The 22,143-nt window shown below is 51.1% G+C and overlaps 2 protein-coding genes across 10 annotated transcripts in view; one reads left to right on the forward strand and one right to left on the reverse strand.

The window, feature by feature from the left end:
• The window catches only part of ALK (ALK receptor tyrosine kinase), a 774,540-nt gene that overhangs the window by 746,719 nt on the left and 5,678 nt on the right, over nucleotides 1–22,143 (forward strand). For both annotated transcript variants that reach the window (XM_051843042.3, XM_051843043.3), the window contains 5 exons: nucleotides 5,399–5,496; nucleotides 8,464–8,556; nucleotides 10,651–10,752; nucleotides 19,960–20,094; nucleotides 20,773–20,863. In XM_051843042.3, coding sequence (XP_051699002.1) covers nucleotides 5,399–5,496; nucleotides 8,464–8,556; nucleotides 10,651–10,752; nucleotides 19,960–20,094; nucleotides 20,773–20,863 — 519 coding nt within the window. The remainder of the gene's footprint in view (nucleotides 1–5,398; nucleotides 5,497–8,463; nucleotides 8,557–10,650; nucleotides 10,753–19,959; nucleotides 20,095–20,772; nucleotides 20,864–22,143) is intronic.
• The window catches only part of CLIP4 (CAP-Gly domain containing linker protein family member 4), a 94,424-nt gene continuing 78,158 nt past the window's right edge, over nucleotides 5,878–22,143 (reverse strand). For 7 of the 8 annotated variants that reach the window (XR_007918301.3, XR_011386722.2, XM_089326611.1 and 4 more), the window contains one exon: nucleotides 5,878–6,051. Coding sequence is in view for 2 of the 8 variants with exons in the window: in XM_089326614.1 (XP_089182740.1) it covers nucleotides 6,027–6,051 (25 nt within the window). In the remaining 6 variants the exon portion in view is untranslated. Of the gene's footprint in view, nucleotides 6,052–12,467; nucleotides 12,557–22,143 lie in introns of all 8 variants that reach the window. The other variant, XR_016229511.1, reaches the window with a different exon arrangement.

Raw genomic sequence — 22,143 nt, forward strand, 5'->3', positions numbered from 1 at the left:
CCCTGCGGCCCAGCTCCGACCGCTCTCAGCCCGCACTGACATGACCCCAGGGCCAGGGAACCCTCCTTTCCGCTGAGGGCCACTTGGATATTTATGCCATCATGTGCAGGCCACACAAAATTGTCAGCTACAAGAATTAGGCTGCTTTGAATCTACCAAATGCTGCCTGCGGTTACCTTGGCAGTGCCAGACCTAATGAATCCCGGGCCGGAAGTTCCCCACCCCTGGAAGGGATACCCACAACAGGGAGGTGGCCCACCCCTGGGAGAGCTGCAGGGGCAGGGCCCCACCCCCCAAGTCGGCTCTTCTATCTCTTGACCCTACCTGTGCCAGCCATGCACCCATGTCTCCCTGAGCCCACACCGGTAGCACCCCAGTCATCCTCCTTGCCTCCCCAGACACCCACCTGTCCCGGGTAACCCAGTCCTTCCTCAGATGCCTGGCACAGGAGGGGGTGCTTTCTCATGCCCGACAAGGGCCCCCCAGTGACCTTGTTCTAATGTGTTTGTGGTGGCAGCTTCCCGGGGGAGGGGTGAGGGGGCACATTGTTGAGCTTCCCACATGGATTCTCTGAGCCACAAAATCCAGTTTGGCAAGAGGAGGTTGGAATGTCATTCCCAGGGGACAGAGGGGGTGAATAAAGAACAGCGAGGAGGGAGCTGGCCAAGGGACAGCAGGGAGGGGGAAGCCCATGCCCCTGGGAGAAGGTGGGTAGAATTGTGCTTCCAGGTTCTGAGATGCACTGGCTCCAAAGGTGTGGAATCCGCCTGGGTCTCCTGCTGCAATCACCTGCAGACTCCCAGGGGCTACCTCCTGTGTGCAGAGTCGCAAGGGCATGGTCCTCCCTTCCCACCAGCCCTGACACCCACAGACCATAGACAAGGATCAGAGGCCCCTGGACATGGCCCCGGGTCACAGGTACGCAGACGTGGCATGGAGGACAGGTGCAGACTCGCCAAGCAGCATGGAAGCCCACACCAACCTCGTCTGCCCTAGAAATGAAATTCACGGGTACAGGTTGAAAAGACAGCTCAACCTTAGGACTTCGTCTCTTGAAGAACATCCTCTCTTAATGTCAAAATAATTTTTGCAGCTGCAACGTTAATTCAGAAGATTTGTGTCGAGAGCTTTGAGGTGCCAGGGGCAGGTGATAGCTGTCTTCCAGTACCCACCAACAATGCAGGCCATAATGACAAAAGCCACTGAGGAGTCAGTCACCTCTCTTTTAAAGGGGCCTGCACCTACTTGGAGTTGGTGCCGCCATGGGCGATGGCTCCACTGACGGTGCTCAGTGCACAGGTTGCTTCTTGGATCCTAGACACCTGCAATCTATGGGTGAGGCCATCCCGGTGGGACTAACACTCAGCTTTAAGTCCTCGGCTCTGGCTTTGACAGCACCAGTGCTGGTGCCTGGGAAAGCAGCAGAAGATGGCCCAAGTCCTTGGGCCCCTGCACCCACATGGGAGACTTTGGAAGGAGTTCCTGGCTCCTCGTCGGGAGGCAGGAGCTTCAAGGGTCCAGGGCCCTTACATCACGCCACTTTCACGATGGCTTTGGCTGCCTTCTTAGGTTTTGCGATTCCTGTCTGCAGCCTTTCCCTCTCATCTTTCCAAGCACTGGTCTACAAAATCTCCCTATTCTGTTGCTCCCCAATCAGTCTCTACCCTTGTCCCATGATCCCTCATCTCCAAATAGCTGAGGAGAAGCCGCCTCAGAAAGGGAGGGAGAGAGGGAGAGAGGGAGAGAGGGAGAGAGAGAGAGAGAGAGGGAGAGATCTCATTCCACCTTTTATGTTAGGATCATTATCTTTTAGGAACAGCCCCTCCGACGCTGGACACCACACAGGTCTGTACAAGCAGGACACCGGCCTGAGCAGGGTCCCTAGAGGAACACCAGTGCCCTACGTTGCTCCACACCCACACCCAAGAAAGACAGCGGGGGTCACCCACCCTCGGTGCCCGTGCCCACTCCCCTCTTCCTGATTCTCAGCACACGTTAGCATGGAGACTCAGGTCATTGTTGTCACAGAGAAACCTGCCTAACCAGGATGCCCACGCCTGCCTGACCTCCCACACCCATCCCACAGCCCCGCCTGGGGCACGCTGGACCCTCTCCCAGTGCCCGCAGCAGGTGTCTGTGGCCATGGCCGTGGGCAGAATATCAGGATGACAGAGGAAGCACCACACAACAGGGAAGGTGAGGGTGAAATTCTGATTCCAGGCCATTCTGTGCCCCAGAATGGGTACACATGGCACCGGGCACATGGCCAGCTCCACAGCCTCCACTGCTGTGTAAGTGTTGGCTTTGCCACAGTGTCCACACCTCATCCTATCCCCTCATACATACATCCTCCACACAAACACTGCACACACACACACACACACATACATACCGTGCACACATGCCAGGCAGACCCCACACGTAAATGCATGTACCCACACCCAGACACACCACATATATGTACCACACACTACACTCAAAAGACACACACCACACACATGCACACTGCACACATACCAGACCCCCACAGACACAAATACACCAGACATACAGATACCAAACACCCAGATGCACCACATATACACACCCCACACCACACTCAGCACACACACATACACACTGCACACATACCAGACAGCCCAGACACAGGCACCATGTGTGCCTGGCACACTCCACGCACACACCCCACAGCATGCACACTGCACACCTAAGGTTGCCAACTGCCCACTTCTGGGCTTGGAGCACGGGTTTTCTGTGAGTGGCCAGACAGGGAGGCCAGAGAAATGTAGCCCCGAGGGGCAGAGCCAGGACACAGAGACTCGCGGGAAGAGGACCCGGTTCTCTTGGGCAGAAGCAGAAAACAAGAAGACACTGTGACACCTTGGCAAAATGAGTGACCGCTTCCCTCAAGAATTCCTTGCTGCTGTTCCCAGACACTGGGCAGCCTCCCTCAGAGCCTTGGGAGAAACCAAACCCAGCATCCGCCTCTGAGATCCCCGCAGCCTCCCACACCACAGCCCAGCAATGGCTATGGCCCCCTTCGAAGTGTTGCCATGCTGCTTCTTGGTGAGGCCCCTGCCAGGCCCGCGAGGCTGACGGCAGCAAGCCACATGCACAGACCAAGGGGAGCTGTGGTGCCAAGAGCGGCCGAGCAGCCAGCCCCAGGCCGGGGCCGTGTGACACACGTGTGGACCCACACGTGTCAGTGCAGCCAGCCACTGCGTTGATGGGTGGTGCTGACTTCTGTTTCCCCGGCATACTGTGCAGTGTGTCCATGGACACGCCTATGAAGCTCAACTCTGACTGCATGAACCTTGCCTCCCCCCGATCCGGATTCCTCAAGACCAGTTCTGGGGACTGGTGATGTGGTGTAGCAGGTAAAGCCACCACCTGCAGTGCCGGCATCCCATATGGGCGCCGGTTCGAGTCTCAGCTGCTCCACTTCCCATCCAGCTCTCTGCTATGGCCTGGGAAAGCAGTAGAGGATGGCCCAAGTCCTTGGGTCCCTGCACCCACGTGGGAGACCCCGGAGGAAGCTCCTGGCTCCTGGCTTCAGATCAGCGCAGCTCCGGCTGATGCAATCATCTGTGGAGTGAACCAGTGGATGGTTCTCTCTCTCTCTGCCTCTCCTTCTCTCTCTGTGTAATTCTGACTTTCAAATAAATAAATAAATCTTTAAAAAAAAGACCAGTTCTGGGCAGTGCTGGCTCCCCCTGTTTCAGCTGTGTGACCTGGGGAGAGTCACTTAGTGTCTCTGAGCCCTCAGCATTTGCAGCTTTAATGTGGAGATGCTCATCTCTCACAGACCCTGGCATCACAGGGCACCACGCCATTGGAAGTGAGGTGCCGGCACGCGACACGGCCCTCCCGGAGCACTCGCCCCAGAGTGGGTGCCTGGCCTGGAGAAGCAGGACCCTTTCTGCCTCCCCAGACCCATGCCATTGCCATGAGGGGTCCGGAGCCCTGATCTCAAGCCCAGAAGGCCCCAGCAGGCTGAGCCTTGGTGACGCTGCTGTCACCTGGGGGAGTGGCTTCCCTGTGGGCAGTCAGAACGAGGGAGCCCAGATCTTGGGTCACTCGGAAGGCAGTGCACTCAAGGGTACAGAACTCTGGATTTCTTAGAAGGCACAGCAGAACAGGAAAGCCGCAGGCACCCGTCTCCTGCAGGAAGTGTGGTTAAGTCACCATCTGCTCCCCTTCCTGGGGCTGACGCCATCCCACACCACCCACAGGCGGCTGTTTGCCCGCCCAGCTGCGCTGTCTTGAAACACAACCTTTAGATAAATCCTGGTCCACAGCGCCAGTGAGCAAGCCAGCCCCTGGCACTTCCCGACCACCCAGAGTGTGCACAAGTGCCGTTCTAGCTACTGAGAAAGGGTTTCCAAAGTGCCCTGGGGACACAGGGGCTCACAGAGCAGCAGGGGGAATCCAGCGCTGCCGCACACGGGGATTCAGGGATCAAAGGAGAGCCGGAGACAGGATGAGGCCTTCGGAAGACATCACCTGGGCGCCCAGTGAGGCTGTCCCAGGAGCCAGGCCATGGGTGCCCCAGAGGTGGGCATGGCTGCTGCGTGAAAAACACCCGCTCTGACAGCCAAGTCGCTCCCCTGCCCAGCCCTCTCCAGAAGCCTGTCTTTCTCACTCACCTTCCGCTTGGATTTTCCTGGAGAAACGTGCATCTTTACAAAACCGTTCATACATTTAAAGAGGGGGGTAGAGTTACAGACAGAGAAGGAGAGACAGAGAGAAAGGTCTTCCATCTGCTAATTCACTTCCCAAATGGCTGCAATGGCCAGGAGCCAGGAGCTTCTTTTGGGTCTCCCATATGGGGGCAGGGCCCCAAACACTTGGGCCATCCTCTACTGCTTTCCCAGGCCATAGCAGAGAGCTGGATTGGAAGTGGAGCAGCCGGGACTCGAACCGGCGCCCATATGGGATGCCAGCACTGCAGGCAGAGGCTTAGCCCACTACGCCACAGGGCCACCCTAAAGAGAGGACTTGTGAAGCAACAATATTCCCGGTTGGTTTCCCCCATGGTTTGCTTATCACTTGGGGGTAGTCAGCGGCTCAGGGAGGCTGCAGTGGACGCAGGTGCAGAAGAAATCAGGGCAGGGAGCCCTGGCCCGTCCTAGATCCTGTCATTCAGGCCTTCCAGCCCTGGCTGCTTGTTCCAGTCGAAGCTCTCGTGCACGGCCGCAGTGCCCACCCCCAGAGAGCCAATCCTTGGTCTGGGTCGGGGCCCAGGTGATGTCTTTTCAGTGCCTCCAGGTGGCTGCAGCCAGGGCTGCGACCCCTGCAGGAGCAGCGCCCTCTTGTGGGCGGGCACTTGAAGCCAGGCTTTCCCACTTTGCCCTCCCTCCGAGAGCTTCCTGGCAGTGACGGCTTCTGTCTCCCCCAGAATCAGCCCTCCTCCCTGGCCATGCTGGACCTGCTGCACGTGGCTCGGGACATTGCCTGCGGCTGTCAGTATCTAGAGGAAAACCATTTCATCCACCGGTGAGTCCCCGGGGCCCTGCCCTGCCCACTGCCTTCTGTCCGCGTCCCTGCGTGGCTCAAGGGCCCAGGTCTCCCCGCAGCTGTCGGGAAAACGCAACCTTGTTTGTCCTCACTTAACTCTACCGGGGCTCCACTTGTCCCATCAGTCAAATGGGTAGGTGAGACTATGCACTGCTAGTGCTGGGCGCCTAGAAGTTGTTCTGGACGTTGAAGTCCTGGGTCACTAAGGTTCTCCCACCTAGAACACGGGACTCCCGCGTGGGAAGTTAGAGGAGTTCATACTTCCACATGTTCAGCAATAAGTAATTCGAAGACAAGGACTCTGTTAATGTATCTTCCGATCCCTGACATATAAGGAGGGCACAATAAATGTCAGATAAATTAGCGTTTCCCAGAATTTTCTTCATAATGAGTATTTTTTTCTACTTTTACACGTTGTGTCTTCCACTATATATTTGTGGTTAAGTACTGGACAAGGCGTCACATCCACCCTTGATTCTGTTCTGTCCTTGGGGATATCCGTGACTGTCTCAGCTTACATCTTGATTCCGAAACCTGAAAAGTAAAAAAAAAAAAAAAAAATTTGTTAGGCTCTTTGCAAACTTCTTCCTAGTGATTTGCTTCTAATTTAGTAATAAATAATAGCTTGCAGAGCTCACCCTCATTTTTTAACCTGTGTCTTCAAACAGTGTAAGGCATGTTCATGATAATTAGCAGTACAGAGTAGAAAACGAGAGATGCCAAATGACGTTAGAAACGGCAAGTCTGTGAGTGCACAGCAAGCCACACGCTCTCCCTAATAAAAATGCAGAAAGGCAATCAGGAAGTATGCTGGCCATAGTGCAAGCCCCTCTAGTCCCCTCCCGCTGTCCCGGCCCTGCCCTGCCCGGCCCTGGAGAGCCACAGTCACCCATACACAGCCCCTCACCAGAGCCATGCGCTCCCACTCTCTGTCATTCCATCTGTCTCCTTTGAACAGGGCTTACTGCCGCCTCAAGAATTACGCAACACGCCACAGTTCGTGGTGTGTTCTGTGATACGACATTTACTTTCTTGCCATTAAATTCAGGATGACTTTTTTCAACAACCACTCCATACCTAAAGGCCTTTCTGGAGCCATAAATACTGTTCCTGGCCTGCTACAGTCTATTTCTCTTGAGAATTAATGACTATGTATGCAACTGTTTTTCTTCATTTTAATGTCATACATTTTATGGTTTTTTTTAAGATTTATTTATTTATGCGAGAGGCAGAGTTACAGAGAGAGAGAGACATAGAGAGATCTTCCATCCCTGGTTCACTCCCTAGATGGCCACAACAGCCAGAGCTGGGCTGATCCAAAGCCAGGAGCCAGGAGCTTTTTCTGGAACCCCCACGTAGGTGCAGGGGCCCAAGGACCCAGGCCATCCTCCCAGGCACATTAGCAGGAAGCCAGATAGGAAGTGGAGCAGCCAGGACTTGAACTGGTGCCCGTATAGGATGCCGGTACTGCAGACTGGGGCGTGACCTACTACGCCAGAGCACCAGCCCCCATTTTTGTGCTTTCTTTGAAGCATTTTATGCACCACTGCCCCTCAAAATTCAACTTAAACCTCTGGATCAGGTCAGTGGCTCTAATCACATCTGAGCCTGCTGTTCTGGAACTTCAAGCCACGATCCCCAGTCTTGTGCTTTTTTATTTTTTTAATATTAGCCAGTTGTGTATTCTGCAAAATCTGTCTCAGCCAAGGCTCAGAACCTTAATGACACTAGCTGCAAATGTGAAAACACCACCGGTGCTCCCTCGGTGCTTGTTTTTCTGCACAAGACTGGAGTGTGGCTAGAGACCTGCCCCAGGCTCCCGCCGCGGCCTCCAGCCCCACATGCATGTCAGTGGGTGAGCAGCGGAGGGGTCGTGAGAAGCTGTAGATCTTGCCTCCCAGGCACAGGGTGCCTGCAGCCTCACAGCACAGAAAACAGCTGTATAGCCGGAAAGCAGCGACTCTTCAGCCATGCACCATAGCACAAGGTTTAACAAGGCAATTTCTTAAAAAGCAAACAAATGAAAAAAGACAGCTAAAAGTATTGGGGAATATCTTAACCGACTTCAATTTGTTGTCATGGAAGCCATATGGTTCTAGAACATTCCTTCAAACAGCTGGCAGAAACCAGTCAGTAGTCTATTCAGGGCAGGAGCTGGGTGGGCATATGGCCTAGCAGTGAAGATGCTGGTTAAGACACCCACGTCAGAGTGCGTGCATTGGAGTCTCAGTTCCACTCCCAATTCCAGCTCCTGCTAATGAAGACTCCAGGAGACGCAGTGATGGCTCAAGGATTCGGGTCCCTGCCACCCACACAGGAGTCCTGCATTGAGTTCCCAGCTCCTGGCTTCCTGGCTTCAGCCTGGCCAACCCTGGCTCTGCTGTGGGCCCTTGGGAAATAAACCAATGGATGAGGGAGTTTTCTCTCTCTCTCTCTCTCTCTCTCTCTCCCTCCCCTCTTCTGGAATAATTTCTAATTTTTTAAAACAACAGCCAAAACTCAAACTATATTTCTTATGCCCTTCCTTGTATTAGATCTGCTTTTGCCTTAATTTTTTAACAAAATAGGATGATAATAGCTCCCTGTTTCTTATAGAGTTGTTGTGAGAATTAGATTTGACGCACTTAGAACAATGCTTAGTACATAGTAAAAAAAAAAAAAAGCCAATAAATTCTAGTTGCTATTATAGTCATTTTCACTATTACTGTCTCATTAAGCATTGTCAATCATTTCCCCTAATCCTTTTCCATTTTCCTGATAGGTCTGAGGTCTAGAATTGGCATAGCTATTTCATACTAAAGTATAATGTAACAGAAGAAATATCAAGTAGAAGAGGGACCTATGTGAACTTCAGATTGGAAGTGAAATTCCTACTGATGGATGTTATGCCTTTCTCTTCCCAGGACAAGATTAGCAAATGCAATCTCTCATTTTTTCTCTCCCTAGGGACATTGCTGCCAGGAACTGCCTCTTGACCTGTCCAGGCACGGGAAGAGTGGCCAAGATCGGAGACTTTGGAATGGCCCGAGACATCTACAGGTGAGGCTGCTATTGCCCATGGAAGCCCATCTCCCAGCCTCATCCCCTCGAGTGAATGGGATGTGGCCACTCCATGAACCTTACGAACCTTATCGCTCCTGGCCCCTTACCAGCTTTCAACCTGGAATTCCATTCAGTTCACTTCAGAATATGGGGAGCCTTAATTAGTTCCCCTGCCTGAAGGTCTGTCTACTTCTAGGATCACACTGCCCGCAATAATCGACACCAAGTTCTTAATTAGGGCGTCTTTCTGGTTCCAATGCGCTCATCCTGCCATATTCTGAGACTCTAAATAATTTGGACCCTTGAAATGGAAAAAGCTTTGAAATAAATGTTAACTTCCTCAACCCCTGTCCTCAATAGGCAGAAATTCTTGGCAGACGGCCATAGCTTCCATGAGCCGAGGCATGAGCACCCCAGAACCGAGTGGACAGTGGGCTCAGCTCATGGGTCTGCCTTGTCCACAGCAGGAAGCATGCGAGGGCATCTCAGGACCCGTAGGTACTTAGCTCTGCCTCATTTCTTTTTCCCTGTCATATTCTTAGGGATATATTTAAAATAAAAAGTTTAATTTTTTTAAAAAAAGCTTCCCTTATACTTTCTCTCACACTGCTCTTCCCAGTGCCCAATTTCATCTTTTTCTAAGTATTTCCAACAGGGACCTGCTATGTGAGCTGAGCGTGTCACTCCTCGGCATGGTCCCTAGTGACCCCTTCCCTAGCCCCCAGGGGTAGAGTGAGGAGAGATGGTTAGGGAGAGCTCTAACTCTGGAGAATCCGTGAGATTGATGCAGGCACCTTGAAGGCTATGTCAGAACTGGTGACAGTCTCCAGAGGAACATTGCCATCGGGTAGCAGCACCTGGAAGACTGAGTTAGGGACCAGCCTCCTGGAGTTGTCTACCGCTGCTGCTGTCACCATAACTCCTTGTGCTGCACTTGACCCTCTGCTGCCCAGGTCCCAGCCGTCCTCACCCTCCATTCTCAGAATCCCTCAGACCGCCTCTGATTTAAGGTGCACGAGCCACAACATGACTTACAGAGCCCCTTCCTGCCTAGCCTCAGCTCTGACAGCACCCCAGTGCTAGGCTTCAGCCCCCATAGCATACCTATGGCCCCACACTGTTCCCCACACACCCAGCCAACCTCAGGGCTCAGCAGGAGTCTTCTGAGAGAGCTCCTTGGTCACTCAGCCCCATCATGCCCCTCTGTGGAGTTTCCCCCGCCTCCCAGCCCTGCCTCGCATGGAGGGAGTCAGTTCTTTCTATGCATTACTGAGCTGTGTACAGTCCCATGCTATTGCCAGTGCTCATCTGTGCTCCAACCGCAGGTGTGTTTCCTCCACCGAACTGCATCCTGGGAGACGGAGACCCTGACTTATTTATGTCCTCGGCACATGGCAGAGTACCTGATCCATACTAAATACTCAGTACCTATTTATTGAAGTAATTAGTTAATGTAGGTGGCTGGCGGGGAGCTGACTCCGGTAACACATCCAGACGGGAGAATACGGGGCGAGGCATGGCGTTCCCTTAAAAGGCAGCTGAGTTCATTTATGAGTTTCTATCAGCACCGTCACTAATGCAGTTCACTGTGTGTCAGGGGAGGCAGCTTCCCACAGCTGTCTGGATGATTTGCTGAGTGCCTGCATGGAACTGAAGACCACACGAGCGCCACAGAGGCTCCAAAGTGACTAAGACATGAGCCCGGCTCTCCATGTCCCCATTGTGGATCTTGTGTCCCTGCAGGTCCCCGGCAACACTGTACGCAGAAGGCTGGAGTGATGTTATTCATGGGGAGTTACAATGAAGCAAACCCCAGCTGGGAGATCTGAGCCTCTGCTGGCGGGTGTCTTAGTCATCGCACAGATCTTTCTCTTCATGCCTCCAGCGGGCTGTGTTGTCTCCCATTAAATTACACCGAAGTTCTTAACCACAGGATCTGTCCTCCCCCCGCCCCGCTTGCCTCCTGAGCCACGGGGGACCCGTCTGCCCTTTCATGGAAGACTTTGCTGTCGCTGCTTTCACAAGTGTCCCACGGGCTTCTGCTTCGTGCCACCCCCAGGTCCAAGCTTGGTTTCCTCTTCTTCCCCACAGAGCGAGCTACTACAGGAAGGGAGGCTGTGCAATGCTGCCAGTTAAGTGGATGCCCCCGGAGGCCTTCATGGAGGGAATATTTACCTCCAAAACAGACACGTGGTAAGGCCCTCTGCTGCCCTCCTCAGGCAGCTCTGTGGACTTGACTGCTTCTGAGCCAGGTGACCCACACTCGCTGCAGGGAGAGCCTGGGCTGGGAGGGAGGGAGACGCGAAGAATCAGATCCCTCCCCATGGCGGTTCTCAAGCGTTGGCGAGCAGCGGAATGGTCAGCAAGGCTTCTTAAAACACAGATCGTCAGACCCCGCCCGAGGGTCCATGATCCAGAGGCCCCAGGGTCCAGCCGAGAAGTCGCATTTCTGCAAGGTTCCCCAGTAATGCTGACATTGCTGTGTGGGGGACCACACACTGAGAGGCACGTATCAGCACGTGTCATTTTAAACAGCAGATTGAATGTATGCTCCCTTACATGCACGCACACACGCGTGCACACATGTCAATATAGGCATCCTTCATTGCATTCAACTCCACAAGGACAAAGAGACAGCACTGGCAAAGTCTGGGAGATGAGAAGGTGTGTGGCTAAGTGGCCCCTTAGGGGGAGAGAAGGTTGCTGTCTGCATCAACAGCCGAGGCCCAGGAGCAGGCTGTTCCCTCTGCCTGAGAGCCCAAGGCCCAGGAGGTGCAGGCGTCATCGGTGCAGCCAGCTGGGCTCAGCTGAAGATCTCAGGAAGTCACAGAGTAGTCCCACCCTGGGCCTGGCCCCACGGAACTGTCGGCTGTCTCTCCGCCGGGGTCTAGACCGGGGTCTCCTCTCTAAAGACACCCAACTAAAGCCACTCTGGTCTTGGGGACAGAGACCCCACCAAGCGTGAGCTGCTGTGCTACAAGCAGGGGTTATTTTTTAAAGCCTACCTCCTTAAGACTGTATGGGGGATCAGCACTGTGGTGCACCGGGTTAGAGCCCTGGCTTGCAGTCCCAGCATCCCATGGGGACGCCAGTTCAAGTCCTGGCTGCTCCACTTCCAATCTACCTCTCTGCTGTGGCCTGGGAAAGCAGTAGAAGATGGTGCCAGTCCTTGGGCCCCTGTACCCACATGGGAGACCCAGAAGAAGCTCCTAGCCCCTGGCTTTGGATCAGCTCAGCTCTGACCATTGTGGTCATTTGGAGAGTGAACCAGCAGATGGAAGACCTCTCTCTCTCTCTGGCTCTACTTCTCTCTGTAACTCTTGTCTTTCAAATAAATAAAATAAATCTTAAAAAAAAAAAAGACTGCATGGTCCCCCTGTCCCTCCAGCACCAAGAACCCTGGCAGTCAGGCAAGAGATTTGAGAATCCCTCTCCTGGAGGAACTGATCAATGAAGAATAAAACAGAACATGTGGGATTTCCCAGGATATGGGCTAGATAATGCCTCCCCCCCAAAATAAAACTACTAGATCTAAACCCAGAAGCTGATAAGTGTTATCTTATAAGAAAAAAGTAAAAAGGTCTTTGCAGGTGTAGTTAAGTTGAGGATGTGAAGGTAGGGGGCCATCCTGGATTCTCTGGGTGGGCCTTGAATGCCATCACACGTGTGCCTGCAAGGGGGAGGGAGCAGGAGATTTCCCATGAAGAGGAGGCAGAGATCGGAGCGATACAGCCACCAGCCAAGGGATTCCAGCAGCCACTAGAAGCTGGAAGCAGCAAGGAAAAAAACTCTCACCTCCAGAATCTTTTAAGCCCCCAGGTGTGTGGTAATTTGTCACAGCAGCCATGGAAAATGCGTGCAATGAAACAATCAGGTTAGCTGACCACCAGCCAGCAAAGCTCACTTACGCTGAGCTTCCTGTGGCTTTTTCATGTCCCAGTCCTAATGTGTGAACAAACCACCAAGAAGCAACACACATTTGAGAAGAGATTCTGAGCTGAAGAAAACAAACATACGGAAAAGAACTTGGAAGAAGAAAAATGTGGATCGCTTATGAAAACTTTTTTCTAACTGTGATAACGGAGCAGGTGTTTGGCACAGCACTGATTGTGGGTTGAGTCCCGGCTCCCCCTGTCTGACCTGGCTTCCTGCTAATGTGCAGCATGGAAGGCGACAGGTGAGGGCTCAAGTGCTCGGATCCCCATCACCCGCGTGAGACCCAGGCTGAGTCCAGCCTCCTGGCTCTGACCCGGCCCAGCACTAGCTTTTGTGGGCTTTGGGAAGTGAACCAGCAGATGAAATTCGCAGCCTCTCTCTCTCTCTTTCATCTTTCTTCCTTTCAAATAAAAGTAAGCCAATAAAAATTAAAAGAAAAATTAAAGACTAGACTATCCCCAGAAAGGTAAGAAAATCTATTGCAACCATAATGAAGAACAATGGGTTATTTAAACAAAAGGCTTTTAGCTGGGAAAAAAAAGGCTCACAGAAATAAAAATATGATAGCAGCCCTCAAGGAGACAGAGCGTAACCCCCAAAGCACACGTGGGCTCATGTGGCAACTCCCTTCCAAAGAGCCAAACATGGGGAGACGAGGAAAGAGAAACTTGACAATGGAGAAAGCTGACAAGCAAGACCTCAGCCAGGGGACCAAGGTCAACTCAGGCTGACAGCCTGCACCCTTTCGATGCTGTGATTAAAGAGCACTTTGCCTCCCAGAGCTCCACAACCCCAACCTAACCATGAGAGGAATGGACACATCCCAACCCAGGAATATTCTGTAAAATCCCTGACCGGCCCTCCTCACACCCGCCAGGGTCATCAAAAACGGGAGAAGTCTGAGCAGTTGTCACAGACAGGAGGAGTCTCAGGAAACAGGACAAGTCAGTACGTTGGGAGATTCTAATGGGATTATGGAATAGAAAAGAAAAATCAGTAAAAACTAAGGATGTCTGAGTAAAGAATGGCTTTCTAGCTAATAATGCCTAGTGTTGGGGCATTAATTGTAGCAAATGCACCATAGCAATGTGATGCTAAAAATAGCAGGAACCGAGTGTGGGGTGTACGGGAACTCCTCCTGCCCAGTTCCTCCAATTTTTTTTTTGTTATATGTGATGACAGAAATGTAAAAGGAATAGAAAGGCTTGAGTATAGGGGTAAATAAATCTTCAAGAACATAAAGCAACTCTAAGGAGATGGGCTATATGGGAAAGGTGGGAAAATTAAGGTGATTAGACCAATAGATCTAATTAGGTGACAAAATACGAGTCCTTGGAGGAAAGAAGAGAGGAGATGAAGAGGATGCAAGTCTGAAAATTTCAGGATTTCCCAGAACAGGACATAAATCTGCAGGATGAAAGCCTCCAAGTGCCAAGCACCAAGGACAAAAAGAGCCACGCAGGAGCACATCACCAGGAAATTTCACACCACTGGCAACGTTCCTCAAGCTTCCAAGGAGGAAACGCAAATAATAAATAGTAAGAAAATAAAATAATCAATCTCCAAAAGTGGTCAGAGAGAAAAGACAGGGAATCCAGACCACACGGAATATGTTATTTTTTAAAAAGATTTATTCATTTGAAAGGCAGAGTTAGAGAGAGGCAGAGAGAGAGTCTTCTACCCACTGGTTCACTCCCCAAATGGCCGCAACAGCAGGAGCTGAGCTGATCTGAAGCCAGGTGCCAGGAGCCTCCTCAGATCTCCCATGTGGGTGCAGGGGCCCAAGGACTTGGACCATCTTCTGCTTTCCCAGGCAGGCACATTAGCTGAGAGCTGGATTGGAAGTGGAGCAGCCAGGACTTGAACCGGCACCCATAGGGGATGCCGGAACTGCAGGCTTTACCCACTACGCCACAGCGCCAGCCCTGGAATGTGTTAACAGCAACACAGGAGACACAAGGAGATGACAGGTGCCTGTGCTCTAAGCAGAAAGCCTGAGGATTGCGTCCTGAGCAGCACAGCCACCTGCTGGAGCCTCTTTCTGGGCCCCATCCATGTGAGCAAGAGCCACTGTTGCTGGCGAGCCAATGAGACGTGGCTTAATCCAGCCCAGTGGATCATAAGTGTGATCTGTGGGCAGCAGCTGCAGCCACTCTGCAGTTCTCAGCCCCACCTCGGGCCTGAACAGACACCACAGTGGTTTGCTGTAATCCGCCCTCCAGATGGCTCAGGGCTGCGCCAGCACCCTAACCCAGCAGGCGGGGAGCAGTGGAACAATGGCGTCATTGTTCTAAACACACCTGGAGCCATCAGCTCTGCTTTGAAGGATCTACACTAGAGAGAGGCTGATGCAGACCCAGGTGGGCAAGGATGTTCATCGGCAACACCTTACAGTCGAGAAAAAGCGAAACCAGCCTATCCTGCAAGTAAGGGATGAGAAAACATACTTTGATTTAGTTTTAGCATAGGAAACAAACAGTGTAAAAATACACTAGGCCTACATGTATCAACTTGGATAAATCTCAAAAAAAAATATTAAGGGGCAGGTGCTGTGGCATAGTGGGTAAAGCTGCCAACTGCAGTGCTGGCATCCCATGGAGTGCCCATTCAAGTCCTAGCTGCTACTCTTCCGATCCAGCTCTTTGCTTTGGCCTGGGAAAGCAGTAGAGGATGGTCCAAGCCCTTGGGCTCCTGCATCTACATGGAAGACTTGGAGGAAGCTTCTGGCTCGTGGCTTCAGATCAGCTCATGTCTGGCCATTGAGGCCATTTGTGGAGTAAACCGTGGATGGAAGACTTTCTCTCTCTCTCTCTCTTTCTCTCTTTCTGCCTCTGCCTCTCTAACTCTGACTTTCAAATAAAATAAAATAAATCTAAAAAAATTTAAGTGGGAAAAAAGCAAGTTACAGAAAGGAGTATGGTATCATTTATGTATAATTTTACATTATCAAAAATAAGTATATATAGATTCATTATTGCTTTTTATGCTTTCATGTATTATCTTAAAATGTGAAAACACACGAACAAAAACATATTCTAATTTCAATGGAGAGGAGAAGAGGAGGGAGGCGTGGCGGTAGAGCTCATGCATCTATTTTATTTCCTCAAAAACAAAGGGAGGGGCTGGTGCTGTGTGGCACAGCAGGTTAAGCTGCTGCTTGTGATGCCAGCACCCCTGGGAATCCTGGTTTGAGTCCCAGCTGCTCTGGGATTGGGCTTCCAATCCAGCTTCCAGCTCATGCCCCTGGGAGAGCAGTGGATGATAGCCCAAATACATGGGCCCTTGCCGCCCACGTGAGAAATCCAGATGGAGTTCTAGGCTCCTGGCTTCAGCCTGGCTGTTGTGGTCACGGGGTTAGTAAGCCAGAAGAGGAGGATGGCTTTCTGCTGGCCCTCCCTCTCTGTTAACTTGCCTTTCAAATAAATAAAATAAATCGTTTTTTTTTTTTTTTTAAGTTGGGGAGGGGGCAGTTCTGATTAAATGAAGCAAGGTAGTAACACCTGGATTCTCTCCAAAGACAGGGACGGTATGTGCCAGGCAATTTATAGGTAGCAAAATCGGCTGTGTTCCGGCCTGTGTTGGGTTAGTTAGGTAATCGCCATGTCTTCAGCCTCGTCACTGAGAAGCATGAAAGTCCTCGTGTTCTAGAAGATGGGGAAGCTGCAAGTCCTCTGCGAGTTGTGTCGTGGCTTCTGCCAACATGGGACAACCACAGCCAGGCACCAAAACAAAGACGGTCGCCTCTGGTGAAAAACGAACCAGTACACTAAGGGTTCAGCATTCAGGTTTCCTTCACATGCCAAGGGAGATTGTTTGGGTACATGATGAAAATCATCCTGAAGTTCAGTTACAGCAAACTGAATGGCAGGTTAAGCTGCCGCTTGGGACGTCCACATGTCACAAGGAACCTGGGTTTGGGTCCCAGCTCTGCTTCTGATCCAGCTTCCTGCTAAGGCACACCTTGGGAGACAGAAGGTGATGACTCGAGTACTTGGGTCCCTGCCACCCATGTGGGGGACCCAGACTGAGGTCTGGGCCCCTGACTTCCACCTGAACCAGCCCTGGCTATTGCAGACATTTGTGGAGTAAACCAACAATTGGAGATGTTTCTCTCTCTCTCTCTCTCTCTCTCTCTCTCTCTCTCTCTCTCCTGTTCTCTGTCTTCTAAATAAATAATAAAAATTTTAAAAAGCAAATAAAAGTGAGAAATCAAATTTATTTTTAAAAGAAGAATAAGAGAAAATATACTACCAGATATTAAGACAAATTTTAAACAGAATGGTATGAGTTTAAGAGGCAGACAGAAAATAGACCCATTTTGAATCATAAATCAATAGGTAAGTGGAAAACTATTCTATGAATAATGTTGCAAGAAGAATTGTTCAAAAAATCAAGTCAGTTTAGATCCTTACCTCACACTATATACAAAATTAAATTCCAAGTGAATTTGAGAGATGAGAAAAACATAACTAGAAGAAATAGCAAATATTTGTCTAATCTTTGGTTAAGGCAAGATGGCATAGCTATAAAATAAATGGAGGAAATCATAATTTTTAAAAAAATAGATTTCACTTTAAAATTTTTTAAAGATTTATTATTCGAAAGTCAGAGCTACACAGAGAGGAGAGGCAGAGAGAGAGAGAGAGAGAGGTCTTCCATCTGCTGGTTCACTCCCCAGATGGCTGCAACAGCCGGAGCTGCGCTGATCCGAAGCCAGGAGCCAGGAGCTTCTTTTCCAGGTCTCCCTGGCAGGTGCAGGGACCCAAGCACTTGGACCATCTTCTACTGCTTTCCCAGGCCATAGCAGAGAGCTGGATCAGAAGAGGAACAGCCAGGACTAGAACCGGTGCCCATATGGGATGGCGGTGCTTCAGGCCAGGGCGTTAACCTGCTGCACCACAGCGCTGGCCCCACGTATGCAGTTGTTTTTTTGTTTGTTTGTTTTTGTTTTTGTTTTTTTTGACAGGCAGAGTGGACAGTGAGAGAGACAGAGAGAAAGGTCTTCCTTTGCCGTTGGTTCACCCTCCAATGGCCACCGCGGCTGATGCACCGCGCTGATCCGATGGCAGGAGCCAGGTGCTTCTCCTGGTCTCCCACGGGGTGCAGGGCCCAAGTACTTGGGCCATCCTCCACTGCCTTCCCGGGCCACAGCAGAGAGCTGGCCTGGAAGAGGGGCAACCGGGACAGAATCCGGCGCCCCGACCGGGACTAGAACCTGGTGTGCCGGCGCCGCTAGGTGGAGGATTAGCCTAGTGAGCCGCGGCGCTGGCTACATATGTAGTTTTGTTTTTTTTTTTTTTTTTTTTTTTTTGACAGGCAGAGTGGACAGTGAGAGAGAGAGACAGAGAGAAAGGTCTTCCTTTTTGCCGTTGGTTCACCCTCCAATGGCCGCCGCGGCCGGCGCGTTGCGGCCGGCACACCGCGCTGATCCGATGGCAGGAGCCAGGAGCCAGGTGCTTTTCCTGGTCTCCCATGGGGTGCAGGGCCCAAGCACCTGGGCCATCCTCCACTGCACTCCCTGGCCACAGCAGAGGGCTGGCCTGGAAGAGGGGCAACCGGGACAGAATCCGGCGCCCTGACCGGGACTAGAATCCGGTGTGCCAGCGCCGCTAGGCGGAGGATTAGCCTAGTGAGCCGCGGCGCCGGCCTACATATGTAGTTTTAAGAGCACCATACTTCCCGCCTCACTCAAGTCCTTGGGCTCCTGCACCCGCATGGGAGACCGGGAAGAAGCTCCTGGCTCCTGGCTTCGGATCCGCGCAGTTCTGGCCGTTGTGGCCAACTGGGCAACTGGGGAGTGAGCCAGTGGATGGAAGACCTCTTTCTCTCTCTGCCTTTCCTCTCTCTCTGTGTTAACTCTGACTTTCAAATAAATAAATAAATCATTAAAAAATGCATACGTGAAATTTGTTTCCTTTATATAAAATTTTAAAAATAATAAGAGATGTGAACAGGCAGTTTATAGGAAGAAAAGAACTGAAGGGGCGCAGGCAGATTGGGCCTGGTGGTTAGGAGGTCCCCATGCAGTATCAGAGCAGCTGGAATTGAGACGCCGCGCTGGCTCTGGCTCCAGTTTCCTGCCAGTGTGGATCCTGGGGGCAATGATGATAGCGCAAGCAACTGGGTTCCTGCCACCCACACAAGAGACCTGGACTGAATTCCCAGCTCCCGCTCCTGGCTTCAGCCTGGTGCAGCCACAGGCACTCCAGGCATCTGGGCAGTGAACCAGTGTATGGAGGCTTCCTCTCTCTCTCCTCTCTCTCTCTCTCCTCTCTCTCTCTCCCTCTCTCTCTCTCTGTGTGTGTGTGTCTCTTCCTCCCTCCCTCCCTCCCTCTTAAATAAATAATAGTTTTTAAATGAAGTGCACTAAAAAACAGGAAAACATTCAACCTTGTTAATTATCAACTCAACAAACATAAGTACTCCACCATTTTTTGTTTTAAAATCAGCAAAAGTTTTAATTATTTTTAAAAAAAGAGAGAGTGTGTCTACTCTTGCACATGCTGCCTGATTAACAGAGTGATATATTTGGAAATCAAACCAATAATATATACCAAGAATTTTTCAGTGTCCATATTCTGTTCATTTAAAGGCTTATTTATTTGAAAGCCAGAGTTACAGAGGGGGAGAGGGAGAGGGAGAGAGAGAGAGAGAGAGGTCTTCCATCTGCTGGTTCACTCCCCAGATGGTTGCAATGGCTGGAGCTTTGCTGATCTGAAACCAGGAGCCAGGAGCTTCTTCCAGGTCTCCCACATGAGTACAGGAGCCCAAGGACTTGGGCCATCTTTCACTGCTTTCCCAGGCCGTAGCAGAGAGCTGGATCAGAAGTGGAGCAGCCAAGACTCGAACCGACGTCCATATGGGATGCCAGCACTGCAAGTAGTGGCTTTACTCGCTATGCAACAACGCCACCCCCCCTCAATGTCCATATTCTTTTGATCTAGTTATACTACTAAAACTATCCTAGATTTTACTGGATTATCCTAATCTAGTAATCCAGAGAACCTAGCTAAAGGAAATCTTCCTTTGAAAAAAATGCACAAAAAATGTTCATCATAGTACTTGAAATATTTGGAAAATTGAAAATACATGGAAATGATAAGGCAAATTATCACACAACTGCTCCATGGAATGGTTTGTAGCCAATTCAAATTCTCCTCATAACACGTGTTAAATGGGAAGTTTTACTCCATAATGGAATGTGTCAAAAAATTCCAGATTCAAAACCACCTAGTGACTACACATTTGATTATGGTAAAAATTAAGCTCAGAAACTTGCCTGAAACAAAAACTAACACGCTAACTGTGGTTATCTCCTCATGGGTACCACATCAGTACTTTCTCATTCTTGCTCTGCGTGTTAAGAGCTCTCTCTTATGGAAAAAGGTATGGGGGGGGATGAAAATTGCGTGTGTGTGCACGCACGTGTGTGTCCCCACCCCAATCCGTGTCTTCTGTGCGCAGGTCCTTCGGAGTGCTGCTCTGGGAAATATTCTCTCTCGGATACATGCCGTACCCCAGCAAAAGCAACCAGGAGGTCCTGGAGTTCGTCACCAGCGGAGGCCGGATGGACCCGCCCAAGAACTGCCCGGGGCCTGTGTATGACGCGTTCAGGATCATGGCCACTAGTTACCACCCGCAGAGTCTCTTGTCATAAAGTGTCTGGAGCCACGAGTGCTCTTGGCAATGCAGGGGCAGATGGCTGCCCTCAGCCAGTACCCCCCCCCCCCCCCGAGACAGGGTGTGGTCTGTCATTTGCATAGGTGGGCTAGTCGCCCCGCCCCAGAAAAGGACCCACTGCCTGGCTCAAAGTTGGGTTCTCACCAGTCCATAATCTTCAAGCCCCTCCTGGGAGCTGGTGTTCCCGACTGCCCCCGCTACCAGATGCCAGATGCCTGAGTCTCCCTTATATGTGTCCATTCCCTGAGTTTTCTGCTGTGTGGTCTGGCAGCTCACTCCCTTCTCTCCAGCAAGGCAGATGGGAGGTATAATAAGTGTATACACTGGCAGCAGTGGCTTTAATTTGGGAATGGATCGAGGAGAGCAATATTTAACATGAACACCAGGATGTCAGTGAGCTTTTGTAAGCCTCTCACAATACCTTCAGTCCTTGGAGCGCTATTCCCAGCTCCATCAACAGGGGGCAGCATCTGCCAACCAGGATGCCTAATGGCCCACACAGATGGGTGCCACCCCGGGGCCCATGTGGAATGCTGGGGAGATATGGATTATTCACCTGTGTACTTCTGATTTTAATCCATGTGCTTACTCTTTTAGATACCGGATAATGACTCAGTGCTGGCAACATCAACCAGAAGACAGGCCCAACTTCGCCATAATATTGGAGAGGATTGAATATTGCACCCAGGTATAAACATTGTCTCCCCTTGACATGTACTCATTCTGTCTGGAAAAGTCTTCAAGGTGGCAAAAACCAGACCATGAAACAAAGTTAAACTGGTCGGAGAATAAGATACATGAACTTGTCACTGTGTATACAATGAAATGGTGGCGTCCTGGTTTACCCATTCATAAAATCCATACTGGTAAACTTCTACCTTCTTCACCAGCTTGTGACTCGTGGCCACGCAGGACAGCTGGGCGTCAGTTCAGTTCACAGCTGTTGACGCAGTCTCTCCTGGGTGCCTGATTAAACAGAAGTGGAGCTTCGGAGCGGGATGGAGCACAGCGGCTCCCGTAGTTTATAACTAGTTAACAGTATACAGGATAAGGTGCATGCCCAAGCGTATACGGCAGAGGCATTGAGGGACCACAGAGTGAGATAATCTGGAGAAACACTAACGTCACCCGCAGCATTTGCATAGCATTTTCACAACATGAATCACTTTTCATATAACTCAGTTCGTCCTCATTGGGCTATATAAAATATTCCCAGCTCACAGGTGAGGAGTGAGGGCTCGGAGAGCGGCCACCGAGTGGCAGCGCCCGGCGACCCTGCAGGCCCCTGGGCGGACCCCTCGCCAGCCCCTGCCGTGGCCACGTGGCTTTCCCTGCTCCGTCACCTGCGGCAGGCTGTGCCTCCTACCGCATCGGGTGTAGAATCCCACTTCCTGCCCAGACAGGCCTCCGCCTCTTGCTCCCCAAGGCCACCTCCTCTTCAGGGCTGGCCCCCACCCACAGCCCTCGGGGGGCTTTATTTGTCCTCCCTGCTGTGCTGTCTCTCCTCCTGCCCCGCTCTGCTTCTGCCAGGCTCTCTCACTCCCAGAGTCACCACCTCCCTGCCCTCCCTCTTAACTCCTGTTACCATGGACATGGCTCCATCTGGACTCATTATCGAGATTTTGGGGTCCTTTCAGAGAACCCTGCTTGGTGACATTTTAGGTTGCTGTGTTGTCATGTGGACGGGATATACAGGGAACTTCCAAAAGTTCGTGGAAAATGGAAGTGAAGTTTTCTCTGGTGCCTGAAACTGAAACCCATGCAATACAGTTGTCCTTAATATGAATTTTCCATAAGTCTTTTGAAGACCCCTCAGATGCCTTTTTTGGGTGGTTTTCCTACAGAATATAATATCCAGAGCAGACAGTTTTACATAACCATGTTTTAAATGGCTCACTGTGGGAAATGACGGATAAACAGGGAAGATATTTATTAAAAAAAAAAAAAGTAGTATCAGAAAGCAGTTAC

This window comes from Oryctolagus cuniculus, chromosome 2 (assembly GCF_051225735.1).
Source record: "Oryctolagus cuniculus isolate XC-2025 breed Fujian yellow rabbit chromosome 2, ASM5122573v1, whole genome shotgun sequence".
In the NCBI taxonomy this organism is placed as follows: Eukaryota; Metazoa; Chordata; class Mammalia; order Lagomorpha; family Leporidae; genus Oryctolagus; species Oryctolagus cuniculus.